We start from the raw sequence: 20,213 nt of genomic DNA, 5'->3' as shown, positions 1-20,213 counted from the left end.
TCCGGTGTCGAGGTACACTTGAACTCTGTGGTGTCGTGTGTTCTCCGTCTAGTATTCCATGAGAATTTGTCCACCGCCATTGGATTTGCTTTGAGTTTCTTGGATTAGTGGATTAGGTCTTTTCGTGAGTTTTTCCCGCGAACGCGAAGTTGAAAGTATTGGATTTGGTGCTTTGGCATTGTCGAGGTGGTTGAAGACAGTACTCCCGCCCTCGACGAGGAAAGGGACTGCACCACCATTATTTCATCGGTTTTAAGTTTTTGAAACCGGTCATGTGGATTTGTGGTCTGTTTTATCCCACCTATCCTAAACCATTCCTGCGTTTCGCACCCATCGTCGTCCATTCCGTCTCCTTAGTCGCCTGCATGCATTCCTCTAGTTGTCCTGCATCAGTATGATACTATAATCTTAGAATTTTCTCACTTCACTCATTGAAATGGCGGGCCTCACACCTATATTAAGCAAGATCAAACTCTCATGGATGGATGTTACTTTGTGTTTAGGGTTCCCTCTAATTCTCTTCCTACCTAAAAATAGGGTGTTTCTTCTCCTATTGTATGAGCACACAATATAAATTTTATATCAATGAAACCTGGGTGATGAGGTTCCCATCTAACTATGGGTGAAGAAAGAAGAGGACACAGGATGGCTCAACAGAAACTGTTAAGGTAGGTGGAGGATAATGGATAGATAAATAGTTCTTCAATAGATTACTCCCAAAAATATGTGATATTGGATAAAGGCTTGTGTAGGATCAGATTTTTTGTTTGTGTCTCTACACTAATGACAAAAGGATCAGTCATATTTATAATATAAGTAGGATCATAATGTGTTATTCTTTTTAGGTATTTCAATGTTTGTTTTAAGTGTACTTTGATTTGGATTTTTATAATACATGTTTAAATAATGGAGATCGTTGTATTATGATATCATCATATTTCACTTAGGGGTTGCATGTATTCTATGATTTTATTATAAACATCACCACATAATAATAATGAATAAACATTTAAATTAAATTAACTTAAACATAACATACATGTGTGACCTTCTTGACAACCACAAAATATCTATAAAACTTAGTTGTCTATGGATATGAAATCTTTGCTATTCATTAAACCTCACAAGGATATTGTTAGTAGAATTATTTTTCCTTGTATTTTATGAAGATATGCAAGTCATATGATAAAGCTGAAAACTGCAACATATTTGAGCATGATGCACCTGTAATTCAGGTACACTGAAGGAAGATTTTATAGGGAATTATCATTCTAACCCCTCTTAATTTCTCAAAATTATCTCCCTCGATTTGCACTTAGTGGAGAAGTGTTTAGTTTAGTGTACTTGTTGGATTTCTTCATTGGGTTTGTCAGAGACTAATTTTGCATATCATCATCTACTATTGACATTCATTATTATCCAAAAATATGATAACTGGAGTATTTTTCATAATTTTTTTATCATTTTGGACTTATTAATGTTGATTTTATCATGGTACCATTTGGTTCAACTAAATATTTATGAATTGATTCAGTTTATTCACATGACGGATATTTTTAACTATTACTTCTTCACTTATTTAAAGTAAACAGTTACCGATGCATACCTCCTTGTGTACATAAATTAACAGGAATTTAATGCGAGAGTTATCAATGTGATGTGTCATTTGTTCAAGCTTTTTTAGGGGACATGAATATTTTAGAGGGGAGCATGCATTGCGAGAAAAATGATGGATGAAGGGGAAAACAGATCAAAAAGAAGAGGACAATGTGGATGTTAGCTCCTATAACTTAAATGACCATCTCATGAGCAATTGATGCTTCTTTTGAAGTACGGATCAATAATGATAACGGTATTTATAATAGATAAAGCTATTGTGTAAGATTACAATGAACAATAACAGTACATCTTGACAAAAAGAATCACGATTATGTTATTATTGACATAGTTGATGCCGTTGATGGGGGTAGGACTGGTGGGGTTTGCCCCCCCCCCATGTACAATTTATACTATTGTAAGTTCACTTATCCAATATCGGTTAATCCGATATTGGTATCCAATTTCATCTTTGTACCAAAGACAAATCTGTTTTGTATGTGTCATTCATAAATGGTTTAGATAATCAGAGAATCGTATTTTTTTACAGAATCAGATGAGTTTGATCACAATATTTTGTACATAGATGGATGATTATATGTACAGAGATTCCTAATGGTGAATTTCTATCACATGAAGTCCCACTGCCGGTAAACCTTCTCTACGATACCACCCCCACTTTTGACAGCAAAATGGAGGGTTTCATAGGCTGGAGGAACACCCCAGAGCAGTGGTACAGCCACTATCATGCTCAGCCTCTCATTCAGTCCCCCCTCGCTGGCCTTCTCCGCCACCACCACCTGTAAATAACTCCAATTCCAAAGTCCGATCTCCATCTAGATAGAATCATTCTACAATTGGAGTACGCCGATGACGACAATTTGACATAGTATCAACCACAAGGATGAGGACAATTAGACATTATCATCCGATCCTCGTCATCCTAGACATTGGACTCTGGTCATCATCCTAGCAAATTATCACTATCATCCAAAATGTGAATAAATGATGAGGATGATGACAACTAGACACAGCCCTCTGGTCATCATCGACGAAGCAAACTACTAACATCATCCTACAAGTGAATGAATGACAAAGATGATGATGACCCAACATTGTCATCCAAGCAAATTATCAACATCATCCAGATAGCAGACTAGTGACACTGATGATGAAAACTCAACATTGTCATTCAAGCAAATTACCAACATCATTCAAATAGCAGACTAGTGACACGGATGATGATGACTCAACATCTTCATTCGAGCAAATTATCAACATCATCCAAATAAAAGGCTAACGACAAGGATGACGATGAATCAACATCCTCTTCCAAGAAAATTATCAACATCATCCAAATAACAGAATACTGACAACGATGACAATGACTCAATACCGTCATCCCATCAAATTTTCAACATCATCCAGATAACAGACTGATGGCAAGTATGATGACAACTCAACATCATCATCCAAAAAAGTTTCAACATCGTCCAAATAACAGACTGATGGCAGGGATGATGACAACTCAGCATCATCATCCAAAAAAGTTTCAACATCATCCAAATAACAGACTGATGACAAGGATGATGACAACTCAACATTGTCATCCAATCAAATTATCACCATCATCCAAAGTACAGACTAATGACAAGAATGAAGACAACTCATCATCGCCATCTTGTCATCATCATCTTGGACACCATACCCTAATTATCATACTCACCTCGCCGCCATGGCCGACCACAGCCTCCTCTACGACATCGCTGAGCATCTCAATTGATCGGCAGAAGCCGAAGATGCAGAGCCTTCTTCCCGTGTCAAGGCCCTGAAAGAACCAGAGATGTGACATGATCCTTTTCAAGATTTGCTAACCTTTAGCTCAAAATTTTCAAGAGAAACAAAACTTCACTCCAAATTTCATGGATCTTCATTGTATGTTTCCTTGATTCATGAATTATGGTTATAGAATGGCTTACATTGGTGGCGGCAATGTCGAAGAGAGCGCCGAGACAGAGGCCCTGTTTTGGATCCATGTAGTCGCTCTCCTGAAATCTCTGAATCCTCTGGATCGCCTTTCGTTGTTGATTCCTCTGGTGACAAAAACCATTAGAGAAAAGGAAATGAGCTAAAAGAAGATGGGGAGTTCTACGTTTGATTGCGTTCTTCGTGGGACGAGAGAGCCGCCGATATGAATGAGCCCCTCAGACGTAAAGAGCGTGATTCTGTCCTCCACCACCCATTGAATCTCTGCAGCAGAGATCAAAGATCATCTCTTCAGGTAACAATTTCGATTCATCAATGTCAAAATTGAGCTAGATAATCGCATTTGAAACAAAGAAACACGATTTCTTCAGCGATCTAACTTCTCCATCCACGATTTCAGCAGCTCTTGAGGGATCAGAAAGAGAATTTTTTTCGGCACATGGGAAATTTTGTTACGGGAACTAAAACAGGTAAATAGCCGATCAATGGAGACATGGGTTTTCACGAAACACAGAAAAGTTCGGGTTTTTCCGCAGAGATCAAAATTCTCCGTCAGAGTTCTCTTCCATTCAGATTTCTCTTCCGATTCGTTAAATCAAAGCAAACCTTCAGCGCCGCCTGGCGAGTTCCTGGGATCCCACGGGTAGAATCCATGAACATCATCCCCCCCGTACACATTGCCATCGCCGCGATCCTTGGCGCGGCATCGAAAGACGGGCCGCCTTCGCTTCGATGAAGAAGAAGAAGATGATGAAGAATGGAGAGAATATACACGCATAGAATCTTGAGATCGAGCTTGTGGAATCAAGCTCGGGATCGAGAAGACGAAGCAGAGGGAAGACGCGTCCGCCATCGTGGGAATCAAAGAGAAGATTTGAAGATTATAGAACAAGAATGGCCATAGAAAAGCTATATATGTCTCTGTTCTTGACCATTTCCTTTTTCTGATTTTTTTTTTCTGAGTGGGCTTCGATTTTCCTGTTTGAACGTGGAGAATGGACACGTGGCAACATCTGCCACGGCCACGTCAGAGTTTTTAAAATATTCAAAATCACTAATTAGATAATTCGGTTTTCAAGGTGAGTGGAACGAATAGTGAATGGTAGGTTTTTATATTATGTTTATTGTACCATAAGCTAAAGCATGATTTACAAAGGCACATAACTTAGGTATAATAGTGTTTATGAAATTAGATGTGTAATACGGTGTGGAGATGTTTGATTCAATACTGAGATAAATATACCACTAAAAAGATCCATAAGTGACTCTACATGAATCTCACATAACTATTTTGAAATGGTTTTCAGGTGCATTTTGGAGGGAAGGGGGTTTGAGAAATTCTACTCAGACTATTATTTAGAATAGATTGGACATGTCATGAATCCATTCATTTTATTGTTGAGCATAGAGTAATAATTATTTTTATCAGCTGGTGCAATTTTATAACCTGGGGCTAGACAATGTGATTCTTGACAGGTTGACAATCACAACATCAAAGTGGTATGATGATCTATTTTTAGATTAAGATTCTAATTTTTATGGTTTTAATGGCATTTAATGGATTTTTTTACATCATATTCTCTAATAAATGATAAAAACCCATCAATACATCATATGAAATGAGATATTTCCATTAAGCCTTGGTTGTTGTATCTATCGTGACTATTTTCCCATGCTTCAAATATATTGATATTATACTTAAAAATTCAGGGAATTACCCAAACTATGCCGAAATTTAAGACTTTCTAGTGACACTGAGACATAACATTACACATCAGCAACTGTGCCTTAAGTCTCAATACATAACTTTAATGTGTATAGACTAAGTTTATGGACATTATGAACTGTATAATGCGCCTAATGTGTAGACATGCCAGGTTCCAGTCAGTTTTTAACTAACTTTATTTGAGAATTTCTGAAGCAAAAGTATCAGATGAAAACGGAAATTTTTTAAGTTCTACGTTTATGTTTACTAGTTTCTGATATCCTAGACTAATTTCAGGTCACTCTTTAAAATATCATGCTTAATGTATTGTTATATAAGTAGAGGTACTTTGTAGGTTTATCTTCTAAGTTTAAAACTTTCTACTTGAGGCCAATTTGATGAATAACTTCTAAAGATGTAGTAAATCCTAATACCAGTGAGAATGATATATTTCTTTCATTTTGTATGGTTGAGAACCGTTTTAAATTTTCACGTGGTTACAAAAAAACACATTGGAACTTGGAGAAATATGGAAAGCTGCAAAGCCTGCAGTAAGAACTGCAACGATCGTAAATGCGGTAAATTTCTCGCTATTCTCGAAAGAACAGCGATTTCCTAGCCCGACCCGGCAATCCGGATCGAGCGAGAAGGAAAAAAATCTACAGATCTTCCCTCTCATGAGAAACTTTTTGCATTCCATTATTAATGTCTCCTCACCACTGAAACGTTCGCGGTTTCTACTATTTTTCTCCTCTTTCGTATTGGACTGTATTTCCAGTAGTTCTTCATTGCTTGATTTTGCCGCGAAACTCGTCCGTAGATGTTTGTGTTTTTTTCCTCGATTTCGAGCATGCATGCATTTCCGCAAGGAAATGTAGAATAACCATGAGTGATGGATTTAAGGTAATCGTTTCCTCGAGGATTTAGGCCTCTGAAAGGAGACTCGTTGAATTTATTCGAACAGAACTTTGGTGGATGCAGTTTTTCTACAAAAAAAATGGAGGAAGATCACCCGAGATCGGTGATCATCCGAATGGATGCACTTTTTTCAGAGTAATTGTTAAGTTTTTTATTAATGATTGACTTGTTCTTACCGCGTTGTTTTGATTTCTACAGGTGCTGTATCATGAAGTTAGATGACATAGTTCGACCTTGATCATACTTCACGGCTGGTTGAAGTTCTTTTATGATTTCACCCTAAGATTTATTTTCACAGAGATCGATCCCACAGTATTGAAGCAATTTTATTGAATGGATAATCAGTCCAAAGGTGAACATCATGCGGGGATCCATTTTTCAGCTTGTTGCCCTTATCTTTTAATAACTTAGATATTTCATTTTCATCGTTGTTTGTTCTTAAATGGCCTATTATTTACACTATCTAGAAGTATCTATTCTAACGGATGATGGAAGTAAAACTAAGAACTTTTGTTTTTTTTTTTTGAATTAAACAAAAGTTCTTAGTTTTACTTTCATCATCCGTTAGAATAGATATTTATAGATTGTGTAAATATCTATAAGAACTTTTGTTGGCCGCCACCATTGACATTGACGAGTTGATATCATCCCCATTATTCCTCTTCACCAGGATGAGGATCAGGATGAAGAAATTGACATCGTCTCATGTCTCTTGTCCTCGCCAAGAGGACGATGACTATTTCATCTCGTCATCGTCTCTTTGTTAGCCTTACTCTGATGATGAGAGGCGGTGACGAAATGGCTATCTCCATCGGTATTCATCTGCCGCAGAATGAAGATTATAGTCATTTCTGCATATACCCAAAACTTTGGCCAAGTAGCATGGAAGCTTCCAAGGCAATTATGAAGTTTAGGATCATTAGACAGCTTCCAAGGCATGTTTCTTTTGAATATTTTTACCTGGTCAAAAGTATCAAAACTATTTTTCTGTTTTTTCTTTGTTATCTTTTCTATTTTTTTTTGAAGAAATCTTCTTTCAAATTTTTAGATCTGCGCAAGAGATTGAAGACGCTTGAGTTACAGAGTTCTCAGCATTACAGATTCAGTCCCGAGCGCATCAGAACTCTTGAGGAATTGCTTCTAGGTGTATACAATGCACTATGTCCCAGAGAAGTTGACTACGAGCATAGAGCACATCTGGTCCGTGTGATGGACTCTATGGCGAAGGACTCTTTTGGTAAACTTTCTCTTTGTGAAAATTATTGTTCCTTTTTTTCTCTATAATTGTTTCCCTTTTCTATGGTGTTATAGTTTTTATTACAAACTCAAGATTGGTGGAGTTTGATTTGAGGATTATGGGAGGCGAAGAAAGTGTGTGGCATCCTTTGGCGACGGATGAGCATAGGGAAAGTGCCGGCTCAGTTGTATCGTAAAATAGGCTGACTGATGTTATAGTTTCTATAGAGGCAGAAAAACCATTGTACAATTCATTAAAGCTCCCACATTATTCTACTAGTATTTGTAGCTCATAAAACTCCCCACCTATTGTTAGTTGCATCTTCTGCTGATGTACATCCTTTCTCCAAGACAATCACTGCAATCTTTGTCAGCATAAGTTTTGACATTCCATTTGTTCATATTTATATTACCTTTAAGTTAAGTTCTCATTTAATTCTTTTCATATCTGTTTCTATGTATAAACCTAACTTTTCTACTCTCCTAAAGTCGCGCCTCAACACATTTCAGTCATTGATCTTTTTGGGGATTTTCTTTACAAAAATTTGCCCAATTTTTTTGGTTTCAGGTCCCCATGATGGTTATCCAAAGGTGGAAGCATTTGGATCATATTTGATGGACATGTTCACCCCTCAAAGTGACTTGGATTTATCCCTCAACTTCAGTGCCAGCGGGGATTCTTCATTTCCTAGGGATCAGAAGATTTCTTCTCTTAGAAAGTTCTCCAAGATCCTTTATGCTCAACAAAGTAGGTTATTTTCTCTTAATGCATGCTTTTTCAAAAGTCGTTTTAGTTTGGAGATCATCTGTTAGGAAAATGATGTAAAAACATCAAACCAAGGAGAGAGCGAGAGAGGGATGATCCGTGCAGCAAATCTCTATGAAAACCAATGAGAGAAGCTTCAGAAAAAGGGCATTAGGAGGCTAAGGAAAAAGTGTAAAAAAGTGTCAAGAAAGAATAGGCATGTGTAAAGAATTACATATACTTTGGGCTAAACATGTGAAACAAAGGAAAATTTTGTCTTCGCTTACTGTTAGGATCCTTGATGCTAACAGAGCCAAATGAGGAGAATAAGGAGAAGAGATTCCATAAAATGGAATCAAGATCAAGAAATTGATAATTCCATGAAATGAAGATTCAAGATCAAAAAGTGGAGTATTCAGGAAAATAAGATCAAGGAAACAAATTCATGTAAACTGGAGAAGATGATACAAGAGGATCTTCACTCCCCATAGATCCATCCCTTCCTAGTACAGATGTTCAGACTCAATGCTAAAGGTCTGTAATACTCCTCGGTCATGAAACCATCATTCACTATATTCACACCATTTGTGAATTTTTTCAAAATATTTGATTGTATTTGGAATCGAATTTCCCTTTCCAAGAATTTCAATTTCTTTTTAATTTGTTTCTAGCAATGGAACAGTACCATCGCGTTTTATCTTTCTGCTACTATTTCCTATTTATTTAGATACCCTAATATTTTTTATCATATTTTATTTTTTACTTGTTTCTTCAAAAAAAAATTTTTTTTACTTGTTAACTTTTGCTTATTAATTTTAATTTTATTTAATTGTATATAATTTATTCTAAATTCATTTAATTTTACTTTTTAAATAACGATAAAAATGAAAAGAAAAAAATTGTTTATTTCATTATTATCTGAATACTTTAGATTTTATTTTGATTATTTTGATTATTTTGAATTATTTTATTTATTATTTATTTGTTCGTATTCATATTTTGGAATGCAAATTTTCTTTTGCTTATTATTCAGTTTTATTTTTTATTTTTCTATTTTTTCATTGTTTTCCTTAGTCTTACTAAGAAGGTTTACTCCTTTTCATCTCTTTCAATTGTGCATTCGTTTTATAACGGATGGGGTAGTTGATTTTTTTTCTAGGGAGTGGGAAAGTATTTGGTGTTGTACCAATTCTAAGGGCCAGGGTCCCAGTTCTCAAGTTCGCTGACAGTGCCACTGGCATTGAATGTGATATCTCTGTGGAAAATAAGGAAGGGATTTCGAAATCCTTGATGATCAACTTTCTCTGCCAGGTTGATGAGAGATTCCGTACCCTATGCTTTCTGGTATGGCCTTGCATACAATGTGTATTCAGAGCTATTATGAAATGTATAACATAATTCCATTATATTCGTTTTTATCGTCCTGGCATCTTGGTTTGATTGATTTTGTTATGTTATCTATGTCTGTGAAGGCAAAGGCTTGGGCAAAGGCACAGCGGATCAACAGCCCGAAGGACAATACATTGAGCTCTTTGTCCGTCACATTGTTAGTCGTGTTGCATTTGCAGGTAGAAACCTTGTCTTGAACTATTTTGGTTGAACTTTTCTTTACCCCTGTGTGCCACATCCTTTCAATGTTTAATATATATTGTAAAATGCTTTATTTAATATCTAGATAGCAGTGGGGATCACTTACATTTAAATTTTTTTTTTCTCATTTTTTGGTTTTTTCTTGTGCAGACTCGGGAACCCCCTATATTGCCTCCCATTTCTTCACTTTTGAGAGGTAATGTCCTCATCCGGAGAAGTACTCTATTCAATGCTAGTGACAACGTAATTACCCTCTAACATTTCTAATATCACTGTGTTTTATTATCTCTTTCTATTATGTTACATTTTGTTTTAATGAAGATATCTATCCATGGTGGCAGCTTCTTGAAACTAGTTAACAGTTTTCTGTGTGTTGGTGAGAAAGAGAGAAAGAAGCAAAGTAAGTTCAATAAAGGAAGCGGAGGGCACTTCCCTAAATAAAACAACATAATTCAAAAAGAAAAACAATTAAGGGAAGAAGCTTTTGATATGGTACCGACCAAATCAAGTACAAAGCTTTTGATATGGTACTCGCAAAGAAGCTGTAGCAATGTTGATCCTCAGGCGCATCCTGCTTCGTAATTCCCGGGTGTCCTTTTTTTTCTTGCCTCAATTTTATAAAATCAAGAAGCTTCCCCCTCTGCTATCAGTAGTTGATTCCTTTGACTTCCCACATGACATCACACGTGCTATTTGTCTGTGATCTTTCTTTTTCGTGCACATGTATTATTCTGTCTATTATACGTAACGCACGGTACCATGAAAGTATGCCACGGCAACATTGTTTTTAGTGGTGTTGTAAATGTAATATGCTTCTATGAATTTAAGCCTATAATGAGATCTTTAGATGTTGCCTATGATCCATATTATAATAATAGTTATCAAACGCTCATCTATGATGTTTTACACATTTTATATTAGCAGATTTTTTGATTTTCTGCCGATTGTAAACACTTATATTTTGATGCATTTCAATTTTATGACCATATATTCGATTGACTTTGATGAAAACCCCTGGAAGCTCTATGGGCGAAGGATAAAAGAAGACGACCATTATTAATCATGTGTTGCTAACCACGCCGCCTCTTATAAATAGAACTGGGAATTAGTGATGGGGAATGCACACCCTTAGCTATGCCTCCTGTCCCAAGACACTGGACGTTGGTTGAGACAGTGCTCGTCTAGTCCATCCTGGTGTCCTGTCCCTGCATATATCTGGTACGGACCCCACAAGTCCCTATCAAGGTAGAGTTTGAGGACGGAGAAGACACCAGGTGGGCTTTGGTAAGACGAAGAGCAGGCGGAGTGGTCGTCGCCTATGGAGAGGGGGTTCTGATGGGGTGAACGTTGTCAGCCATATTCCAAAACCATAAGTTCCTTCTTGCCCTCCAACAAGGAGGGCTGCAACATTTAGAAGGGTTTGTAATAAGATGAAGTGACAAAAATACCCTTAGGGTTGTGGTTTTAAATTTCAAGATGCCTTGATGGTGAATTGGTAGACACACGAGACTCAAAATCTCGTGCTAAACAGCGTGGAGATTCGAGTCCTCTTCAAGGCCTAATATTTAGAATGTTTAGTGAATGAGCAATTCAATAAAAGATCTCGGATCTAATGGATATTGATATACCGAGTATCTGTGTTGATACAAAGTATTCCGCCGGATCCCCACTATCCGAGCTGTTGAAACTGGAACAGGTTTGGCTGCGTGTCACCAAATATTGGTGATCTTCTCTATCTGATGAATGAGGAGTCCGTTTTGACATCGTCTGCCCTGCACCACCCCCCCCCCCCACAAGTATATGATTCAACAGTAATCACACAGTGGTAGGTTCATAGAAACCTATGGTAAAGTCTGTTACAGACCTCCCACGAATTTACATGAAACGACCAAGAAAGGGATAACAGACAGAGCTGGAGTTTGGGCAGGAAAATAGCCTAAATAAATTGTTGATCTGAGTATTACTTGTCTTTATTTTCTCTCTCTTGTTAGCCCATTAAGGGCCCTCTCTAGTCAGCCCATTAAGGCTTCCTATAAAACCCTGTAATCTCTTTCATTTGCTATCAAGAATTGTTCTTTTTTTGTTTACATGGTATCAGAGCCCTAACCCTAACCCTAATCTGGGTTTCCTGGGCTCGACCTTGCGCTCCGATCTTCGGCGGTTCTCACGACCGCCTGATCTCGCGCTCCGGGCCTCCCAGGCGCTCGCCGTTCTGACGTCCGCTGTCACAGCGTCTTCCGCTCGGCGCCGCCGTCCGGCCGCGCCGCCCGGCTCGCGCCGCCGCTCGCGCCCGCCCGGCTCGCGCCGCCCGGCTCGCGCCCTCGGCTCGCGCCGCCGGCTCGCGCCCTCGCTCGCGCCGCCCGGCTCGCGCCGCCCGGCTTCGCGCGCCCGGCTCGCGCCCTCGGCGTCGCGCCGCCGGCTCGCGCGCCGTCCGGCTCCGCGCCGGCGCTCGCCGCTGTGCGCCTGTAGTCCCGGCTTCTTGTCGTTCCGGCGCCTTCTGACTGTGGTCTACTCTGCTTTCATCGCAGCGAACCGGTTGAAGCCCAGACCTCTACTGTCACGCCAGACTCGGCGCCGGTATCTCGCCACATGCATCTGCGGTGCCTCTCGAGCCCGGGAATTGGTCGTCCTCCTCTGGACCATCCTCTTTGCCTCGGATGCCTCCGGATGGTATGTTTACTGGATTCAATCTCCTGCAATGGCGCCAATACGTCCAGATAACTTTAAAAGGGCGTCTCATGCGCCATCTTCTAGAAGACGGACCTTCCCGGACCGATCCCAAGTATTATGACTGGCTGGACGTTGAGGGGGTAGTTCATCGTTGGCTCTTGGACAGTATTTCACCTAGTGTTAAAGGTGAATTCATGTCTCTAGAGTCGGCTCGAGCAGTCTGGGAAGCAGAACTTGAGAGCCACTCCAAGAAGCACAACATTGCGACTCTGTACGAATTGGTACATCGGGCCGCTAACCTGCGTCAAGGGGACCGGTCTATCATGGAGTACAGTACAGAGCTCATTTCGTTGTGGAATGAAATTGACTACTACATGCCGCCCAACCCTCATTCGGTGGACCGCCAATATACTCTTCAACTTCGGGTTTTCCAGTTTCTTATGGGACTGAACCCGGAATATGAAGTTGTACGGGCTCAGCTTATTCATCGGGAGACTGGTCCTACCTTCAAGGATGCGCTCCACAGTGTGCGGGTTGAAGAATCCCGCTTTCAGCAGGCCCAGAACTCGGCTTCGGCACTTGTAGCTCATTCCTCTTCGTCTGCACGCCCATCGTCGACTCCACCACCCGGCTCTTTGCCACGTGGTCTGACGACTCGGACGGAGGATTCTCCAAAGGGTGATCCTTCGCTGTTTTGCAATTACTGCAAGAAGCGAGGTCACTCTAAGGAGACGTGCTACAAGCTTCAACGGAAACGCGCACAACCGAGCAACCTTGCTGCGTCGCCTCGTCCGTGCCCCGGGTCAAGTGCCTATGCTGTACGGTCTTCTCCCGACTAGTGCCTAGCCCGCTAGCTTCACTCCGGAAGAGATGGGCGTCACGCTTGCTTGATCCTCCAGTCGTGGGCTCATGCTCCTTGGCCCACGCAGGTATGTCCACCAGTCTTCCACACCTACATCCCCTCCTGGCCATTCTTTTTCCTCTTCCACTTGGCTTCTTGATTGCGGGGCCACGGCCCACATGACCCCAAATCCTCGAGCCTTTCAAACTTATGCACCCGTTTCTGGCTCCTCCAAAGTTAAAACAGCCTCCGGCGATCTTCTCACCGTGGCGGGTATTGGTCGTGTGGCCCTTTCCTCTTCTATGCATCTATCTAAAGTTCTTCATGTTCCTCGCCTTACTCATCATCTTCTCTCCCTATCTAGCCTTGTTCGCGACTTGAAACAAGACCTTACCTTCTCTCCTAATTCATGTTTTTATCGTGATAAGGTGTCGGGGAGGACGATTTCCATTGCTGAGGAGCATGAGGGGCTCTATCTTGTTCGTCCTTGTTCGAGTTCTCTTGCTTTTGCTGCTGCGGCAGTTTCCCTTTCGGCTTCCCACGAGCGTTTGTGGCTTCTTCATCGACGTCTCGGCCATCCTTCTTTTGCTACTCTTTATCGTCTCTTTCCTAAACTCTTTCAAGGCCATTCTGTGGACTGTTTTGTTTGTACTGCTTGTCGAATTGCCAAACATCATCATACCACGTATCCTATCTCGTCTTCTCATTCTTCGACCCCATTCTCCCTTATTCACACCGATGTGTGGGGGCCTTCCCCTATTCATAGTACTTCCGGTTCTCGGTGGTTATGCATCTTTATTGACGACGCTACTCGATTCACGTGGGCATATTTCTTGAAGAACAAATCGGAGATATCTCGTGTCATTCCTCAATTTTACTCCCTTATCCAAACTCAATTCTCTATATCCATTCGTCGCTTCCGCTCCGACAATGCTAAAGACTACGTTAACACCACGTTAAGCACCTTCTTCCAAGACAAAGGCATTATCCATGAAACTTCTTGTCCCTATACACCACAGCAAAATGGCGTTGCCGAAAGAAAATTCCGTCACATCTTTGAAATGACTTGGAGCCTTCTCTTCCATATGCATGTGCCCAAGTATTTTTGGGGGGAAGCCGTCTCCACCGCCATCCATCTTCTTAATCGCCTTCCATCTCGAGTGCTTGACTACTCCACTCCCATTGACCGTCTTCAGCATTCCTTTCCAACTCTCATTACTCCTCGTGTATTTGGATGTGTATGCTATGCGCCCAACCACCAACTTGGTCGTGATAAACTGGATCCCCGTGCTATCAAGTGTGTGTTTGTTGGCTATTCTTCCACCCAGAAAGGCTATTTATGCTATCATCCACCCTCTCGTCGGTTCGTCGTCACCAAAGATGCCACGTTTGATGAATTGCTTCCCTACTATTCCTCCACCTCTCCTGAACCCTCATCGTCCCCATCTCCCTCCGATCCACTCGAATTCCTCATCCTCGTCCCTCATCCCTCTTCACCGGCCCCGCCCGACGTGTCTCCGCCTGTTGCTCCTCCAGCAATTGTGCCTCCCGACCCGCCTCCGGCCGCCGTCTCAGTCCCTCCTGTGGAGCCTCCTCCAGTATCTGCTCCTGCGCTCGACCCTTCTGCTGCACCTTCTTGATTCCTCCGCTCCTATCCGTGCTGCCCGCCTGAAAACGCTATGGTATTACCCTTGCTCGCCGCAAGCCTCGGCTTCCTTCTTCGTCTCCTGCTGCCCCGTCTCCTCAACCTCCACCCTCCTGCCACCTCCTCATTAGCCGTGTTGCCCTCTTCCCGTTCCTCTCCCCTCTATCCGTTGGCGGAATCTATCTCCTCTCATCGCCTCTCACCCTCTTATCATGCCCTTCTCACCTCCCTTGATGCCACTTCCCTTCCCAAGACGGTGGACATTGCCCTTTCATTTCCGCATTGGCGTCAGGCCATGGCGGAAGAACTTCAGGCTCTTACTCACAATGAAACGTGGGATCTGGTTCCTCTACCGGCCGAGAAGCATCTCGTGGGTAGCCGTTGGGTGTATGCTCTGAAGCATAATTCTGACGGTTCTATTGAGCGCCACAAAGCCCGGGTTGTGGCACAAGGGTTCACTCAGAAACATGGCATTGATTATCAGGAGACCTTTGCTCCCGTCGCCAAGCTGAATACTGTGCGGATCTTATTGGCCCTTGCTGCGGATCGGGGCTGGATTTTGCAACAATATGATGTGAAGAATGCTTTTCTGCATGGAGAGTTGACTGAGGAGATCTACATGGCATTACCTCCTGGCTACACTTCCTTAGTGCCATCGTCTCCGCAGTCTGTTGTCTGTCGCCTGAAGAAAGCATTATATGGCTTGAAGCAATCTCCTCGTGCCTGGTTTGGTCGTTTCACGACGACCATGCAGCGTCGTGGATACCGTCAATGTAATGGTGATCACACCCTTTTCTACCGCCATTCCACGTTAGGGGGAGTCGCTATTCTTCTTGTGTACGTGGATGACATCATTATTACGGGTGATGATACGACGACCATTACTGAGCTGGCTATGTATCTCTCGTCGGAATTTGCTATTCGCCATCTTGGCCCGTTGAGGTACTTTCTTGGCATAGAGGTGGCCTATTCTTCCAGCGGGATCTTTATTTGTCAGAGAAAGTATACGGTGGACCTTCTCTGTGAGCTTGGAAAGGAGGACGCCAAGCCTGCTTCGACACCGATTGATGCGAACCATCGACTTGGTGCCGATGCGGATGAGGAGCTTGCTGAGCCTGGCCCATATAGAAGACTTGTGGGAAAACTGCTTTGTCTCACCCACACTCGCCCGGACATTGCATATTCAGTGGGTGTTCTGAGTCAGTTCATGCAGACTCCTCGCATGAGCCATTTTCATGCTGCTCATCGTCTCCTCCGTTTCCTGAAGGGCACCATTGGCCGTGGATTATTGTTTCGTCGCCATACCGGCCTGCGTCTTGAAGTCTACACCGATGCAGATTATGCCGGCTCTGTGGTTGATCGTCGGTCCACCTCTGGGTATTGCACCTTCTTGGGCGGCAATCTGATTACTTGGAGGAGCAAGAAGCAGAAAGTGGTCTCTCGATCGAGTGCTGAAGCGGAGTTCCGTGCCCTTGCGCATGGTCTGTGTGAAGCACTTTGGATTACCCAGCTTCTTCGTGAGCTACGGTGTCCAGTTCCCTCTCCTGTCCAGCTGTTCTGCGACAACAAATCGGCGATCAGCATTGCTCATGACCCCGTTCAGCATGACCGTACAAAGCACATCGAGATCGATCGCCATTTCATCAAAGAGAAGCTTGAATCGGGAGATTTTTGCACGCCTTATGTTCCGTCCGCTGAACAGCTTGCAGATATCTTCACCAAAGGGCTTCATGCCCCTAGGTTTGAGGAGCTCTGTTCCAAGCTGGGTGTGGATAACATCCACGCTCCAGCTTGAGGGGGAGTGTTGATCTGAGTATTACATGTCTTTATTTTCTCTCTCTTGTTAGCCCATTAAGGGCCCTCTCTAGTCAGCCCATTAGGGCTTCCTATAAAACCCTGTAATCTCTTTCATTTGCTATCAAGAATTGTTCTTTTCTTGTTTACATAAATAACTTCCGTCCTCAAGCAGAAGAGAGTTCTTTTTCAATTATTTTCAAGAGTGGCTGTGCGAAATTCTCCGACCAGAAGCGGGAGAGGACGGCTGATGCTGCTGAAGACCTTCTCCATCGATCTATCCCTTTTCCTTCCTCCGTTCTTTTCTCTTCATTCCATTGACTTACTGTCTTCTTGTATCTCCGATTGAAGACGTTTTGGATTTGATCATTCTATACACATTATACTTGGATTTTGTTGCGAATTTCCTGGGATCCATATCAAAGTCCCCAATCGTAACCCAGCAGATAAAGTACATATGAATATGGGAAAGAGGTGGATCTCTGATAAGATCTATACCTGTTGTCTGCAGGGTTAGTCAGTTATCCTCAGTTGCATTTTCCTCATTAAGGTGTTAGGGCATTCTTCTCTTAAAATAGTTGTAGCCTTCCCTTGGGCAATTCAGCCAAGAGGTATCGAAATCGTTTTGGTTCTCGTATCTCCTCCAGTAATGTTCTTCCCGCTGTGCCTCCCTCTGCTGATGATCTTTCTGGCGCTCTCCCCCTCCCTCTGAATTCCTTGGAACGATCTTACCAGCAGTCAGGCTGATATGGACCCCTATCTTTCCCGATTAGAACCCTTGGGATTTATCATTCTCCAGTCTATCTGGCCAGGTATCAAGAATGATCATTCTTGGCGTTTATTGTATCTCAAAATCCTTCTTGCTCTTCCTTTCATTTTCTGGACGTTGTTGGCTATGAGGAACTGTTTCAAACCCCTAATTCTGCGAGTGGGGATAATTCTCTAATTCTCATCCAGTGTGAGCGTTTTCATCATTTTACCTTCATATGCATTTCACTAAAAAAAATGTAGCCCTCAGTCTCAGATTTCTCCTTAATATGCATTTCTCCCTCCCTCCCTCCCTCTCTTCCTCTCTCTCTCTCTCTCTCTCTCTCTCTCTCTCCCCTCTCTCTCTCTCTCTCTCTCTCTCTCTCTCTCTCTCTCTCTCCCTCTGTCTTTCCCTCCCTCCCTGCCTCTCTCTCTCTCTCATTGTTCAATTCTCTTCTGGATTGCGAGATTTTAATAACAATTCTTATTGACAGATGGTCTCCATCCCAGTAGGATGCGATATGTGGTGCACCAGTTCAAACACTTTGGAAGAGCGAACAGGGAGTCCATTGCTGAGCTTTTCATCTCTTTCTTTATCAAGGTACATGAATATCTCTTTTCATCTCTATCTTTCATAATAGAAGTTTCAACGCATTGGACAATCAATCTCTTTTGGTTTATGTTACATTATTCTGTTAATTTCACTGCTTTGTATCTCAGGTTTTTCTTAGTTTATGTACTGTGCGTAGAATATTCTCTTTATTTAAAGGCACATTAATATTTTCATAAAAAAAATTAAGGCACATTAGTATTCCTCTTTGCTGAAACTGAGAAATTAAAATAGCAAAAAAAAAAAATTTGCACCCCTTGGACCATCGATTTTTTGGTTTTTGAAATTATAAATCCCATTATCTCAAACATTGAACTGCCTTACTTTATTATGTGGTTGGTTATCTTTCCTTTTCCATCTCAAAAAATTCTAATTCCTGGGCTGATATTTTCAGCTTTCTTCACTGAGAAGCTTATGGGAACAAGGCCTATGTGCGAGCACCTTCGAGGGGCATTGGATATATAAAGAATGGGAGACAAGCAGCATCGCCGTACGTTGTTTTTGCTTTCTAGACTCTTAATTATATAAAATGCCTCTTATATCCCTTTCCAATTACCATCATCTTCTGTTCAGGTGGAAGATTTCTTGGACAAAACTCAAAATTGTGCACGGGCTGTGGGCCAATCCGAACTTTCGCTGATCTGCGACCGCATCAGTAGTTCCCTTCACCAGCTTTACAACTTCAATAATGGTCGCATTAGGGGTTCAGATCTTGAAGCCCTGCTCTTTGGGCCTCTCTCTCTCCATACCCGGCAACGTGATCAAATCTTTCATGGACTTGATCATCATGGAAGGAGCTCTGCCCATAATGCCAATCCATTTGGTAGGCCCAATCAGAGGTTTCCAACTCTGGATCCAGATATAAATCTTGATCGTCTTCGAGAACTGATGCCATATATGTAGATCATGCCGTCTTCTGTTGACATGCTTAGGATTAATTTATGGTTTTGTGATCATTTCCTCCCATCATGCTAGATTGGCCAAAGAGCTTGTTCTTCTAAGATGGGTCATTTAGTCTGTTTCTTTTTTTTTCAGTTTTTCATTGAGTTGAAAACACCATTGTATGATATGTATTAGGGCTCTGAGTTGAACTAGATCTGACCATTACATGGGTCAAATCACTAAGATGGCCAGCCAATAAAAGTACCACATCAAATTTAGGGTAAATCTGTTGCTGAACTTTTAGGTTATTTGATCAAATCTGTATCCAGGAAAGAGCAATAATGAGGCCCATAAAGGAATGACTAGATAAGTCTTCCATTCATTGACATCTCTCCGTTTAATCATGGCATTCTTTCCACTTTATCAATCTATAACTTTTAAGAGTCAAGTTGTCCAATTAATGAAGCTGGTCTACTTCTACATATTGATTAGCCCTAACAAGAAACATAAGGCCCATACATTTATACCAATTCATCTAATTTTGACGCATACCAAATTACATGAGTGCGAAGGGGGCATGAACAATAATATGATGATACTTGACGATGAAGTTGCCCATTTTTTCTTTTGTGCACCAACCCCCACTGGGACGAGGACCAACTCGTGGCATTCGAAGCATACTCAATGAACCGTATAGATACGACTGTTGTGTGCATGTGTAAATTGGGATATTTACGCTCATTCCATACCTGCAAGTAACTCTAACTCTAAATTATCACACAAGTAAAATCATCCTGGACAGATCGGTCTACGAGCTCAACCCTCGGTTTGTTGTACCCGGCAGGATATTCCTTGCCAATAATGAAAAAAGATCATCTAAGTTTAGTGTCTTATCCGATTTGGAGGGCCCAAATGAAGCATATATTTACACAAGTATGATCTGTGTATAAGTCAGGATATTTACTCACACTAAACTCTAATGTCATATGAAATCTCTCAGGATGGCTTGGTCGTACCTGGCACCATGTTTCTCGCGAAATAACGAAAAAAAATCATGTAATTTGATATGATTAGGAGGTCCAGTAAGAGTCAAATGCGGCCCATAAATTGATCATTTAGCAAGGTTGTCCCATTCAATGCCGTCTGTCCACCGTCAGAGGGGGCTTTCGGCACGTGGGAGGTCGACTTCCGGCGGTTACCGCACGTGGGATGTCACTTCTCGCGCGCCCCCTCTCCTTTTTCTTGCGT

General features: G+C 41.8%; 2 protein-coding genes across 6 annotated transcripts; one reads left to right on the top strand and one right to left on the bottom strand.

Annotated features, from left to right (window-relative positions):
* Window positions 1-2,088: 2,088 nt before the first annotated feature.
* On the bottom strand, window positions 2,089-4,474 carry LOC144710500 (D-tagatose-1,6-bisphosphate aldolase subunit). The gene is made up of 5 exons (XM_078584302.1): window positions 4,189-4,474; window positions 3,749-3,846; window positions 3,576-3,689; window positions 3,323-3,424; window positions 2,089-2,396 (listed from the first exon to the last, which is right to left on the bottom strand). The coding sequence occupies exons 1-5, from the start codon at window positions 4,433-4,435 to the stop codon at window positions 2,226-2,228; spliced, it is 732 nt and encodes a 243-aa protein (XP_078440428.1). The 5' UTR covers window positions 4,436-4,474; the 3' UTR covers window positions 2,089-2,225.
* A 1,283-nt stretch (window positions 4,475-5,757) lies between these two features.
* Window positions 5,758-19,137, top strand: LOC144710193 (protein HESO1-like). Of its 5 annotated transcripts, none has more exons than XM_078583889.1 (10): window positions 5,758-5,865; window positions 6,404-6,557; window positions 7,254-7,442; window positions 8,010-8,189; window positions 9,346-9,530; window positions 9,659-9,754; window positions 9,927-9,972; window positions 17,968-18,074; window positions 18,478-18,573; window positions 18,657-19,137. In XM_078583889.1, exons 2-10 carry the CDS (start codon window positions 6,539-6,541, stop codon window positions 18,984-18,986), a joined length of 1,248 nt encoding a protein of 415 aa, XP_078440015.1. In that variant the 5' UTR covers window positions 5,758-5,865; window positions 6,404-6,538; the 3' UTR covers window positions 18,987-19,137. The 5 variants fall into 5 exon arrangements, with proteins under 5 accessions (XP_078440015.1, XP_078440016.1, XP_078440014.1 ...); XM_078583890.1 differs by lacking the exon at window positions 5,758-5,865 and adding an exon at window positions 5,872-6,013; XM_078583888.1 differs by lacking the exon at window positions 5,758-5,865 and adding an exon at window positions 5,874-6,190.
* Window positions 19,138-20,213: the final 1,076 nt, after the last annotated feature.

Source organism: Wolffia australiana, chromosome 12 (genome assembly GCF_029677425.1).
Source record: "Wolffia australiana isolate 7733 chromosome 12, ASM2967742v1".
NCBI lineage: Eukaryota > Viridiplantae > Streptophyta > Magnoliopsida > Alismatales > Araceae > Wolffia > Wolffia australiana.
This window is presented reverse-complemented; position numbering and strand designations above follow the sequence as displayed.

Excerpts from the sequence above, each read along its gene's own strand:
- LOC144710500 (XM_078584302.1), bottom strand. The coding sequence starts at position 4,435 with ATGGCGGACGCGTCTTCCCTCTGCTTCGTCTTCTCGATCCCGAGCTTG. Across the intron at positions 3,847-4,188 it reads CTCGCCAGGCGGCGCTGAAG|AGATTCAATGGGTGGTGGAG; the intron begins GTTTGCTTTGAT and ends TCTCTGCTGCAG. Across the intron at positions 2,397-3,322 it reads TGGTCGGCCATGGCGGCGAG|GTGGTGGTGGCGGAGAAGGC; the intron begins GTGAGTATGATA and ends AGTTATTTACAG.
- LOC144710193 (XM_078583889.1), top strand. Across the intron at positions 18,075-18,477 it reads TCATCTCTTTCTTTATCAAG|CTTTCTTCACTGAGAAGCTT; the intron begins GTACATGAATAT and ends TGATATTTTCAG. Across the intron at positions 18,574-18,656 it reads GGGAGACAAGCAGCATCGCC|GTGGAAGATTTCTTGGACAA; the intron begins GTACGTTGTTTT and ends TCTTCTGTTCAG.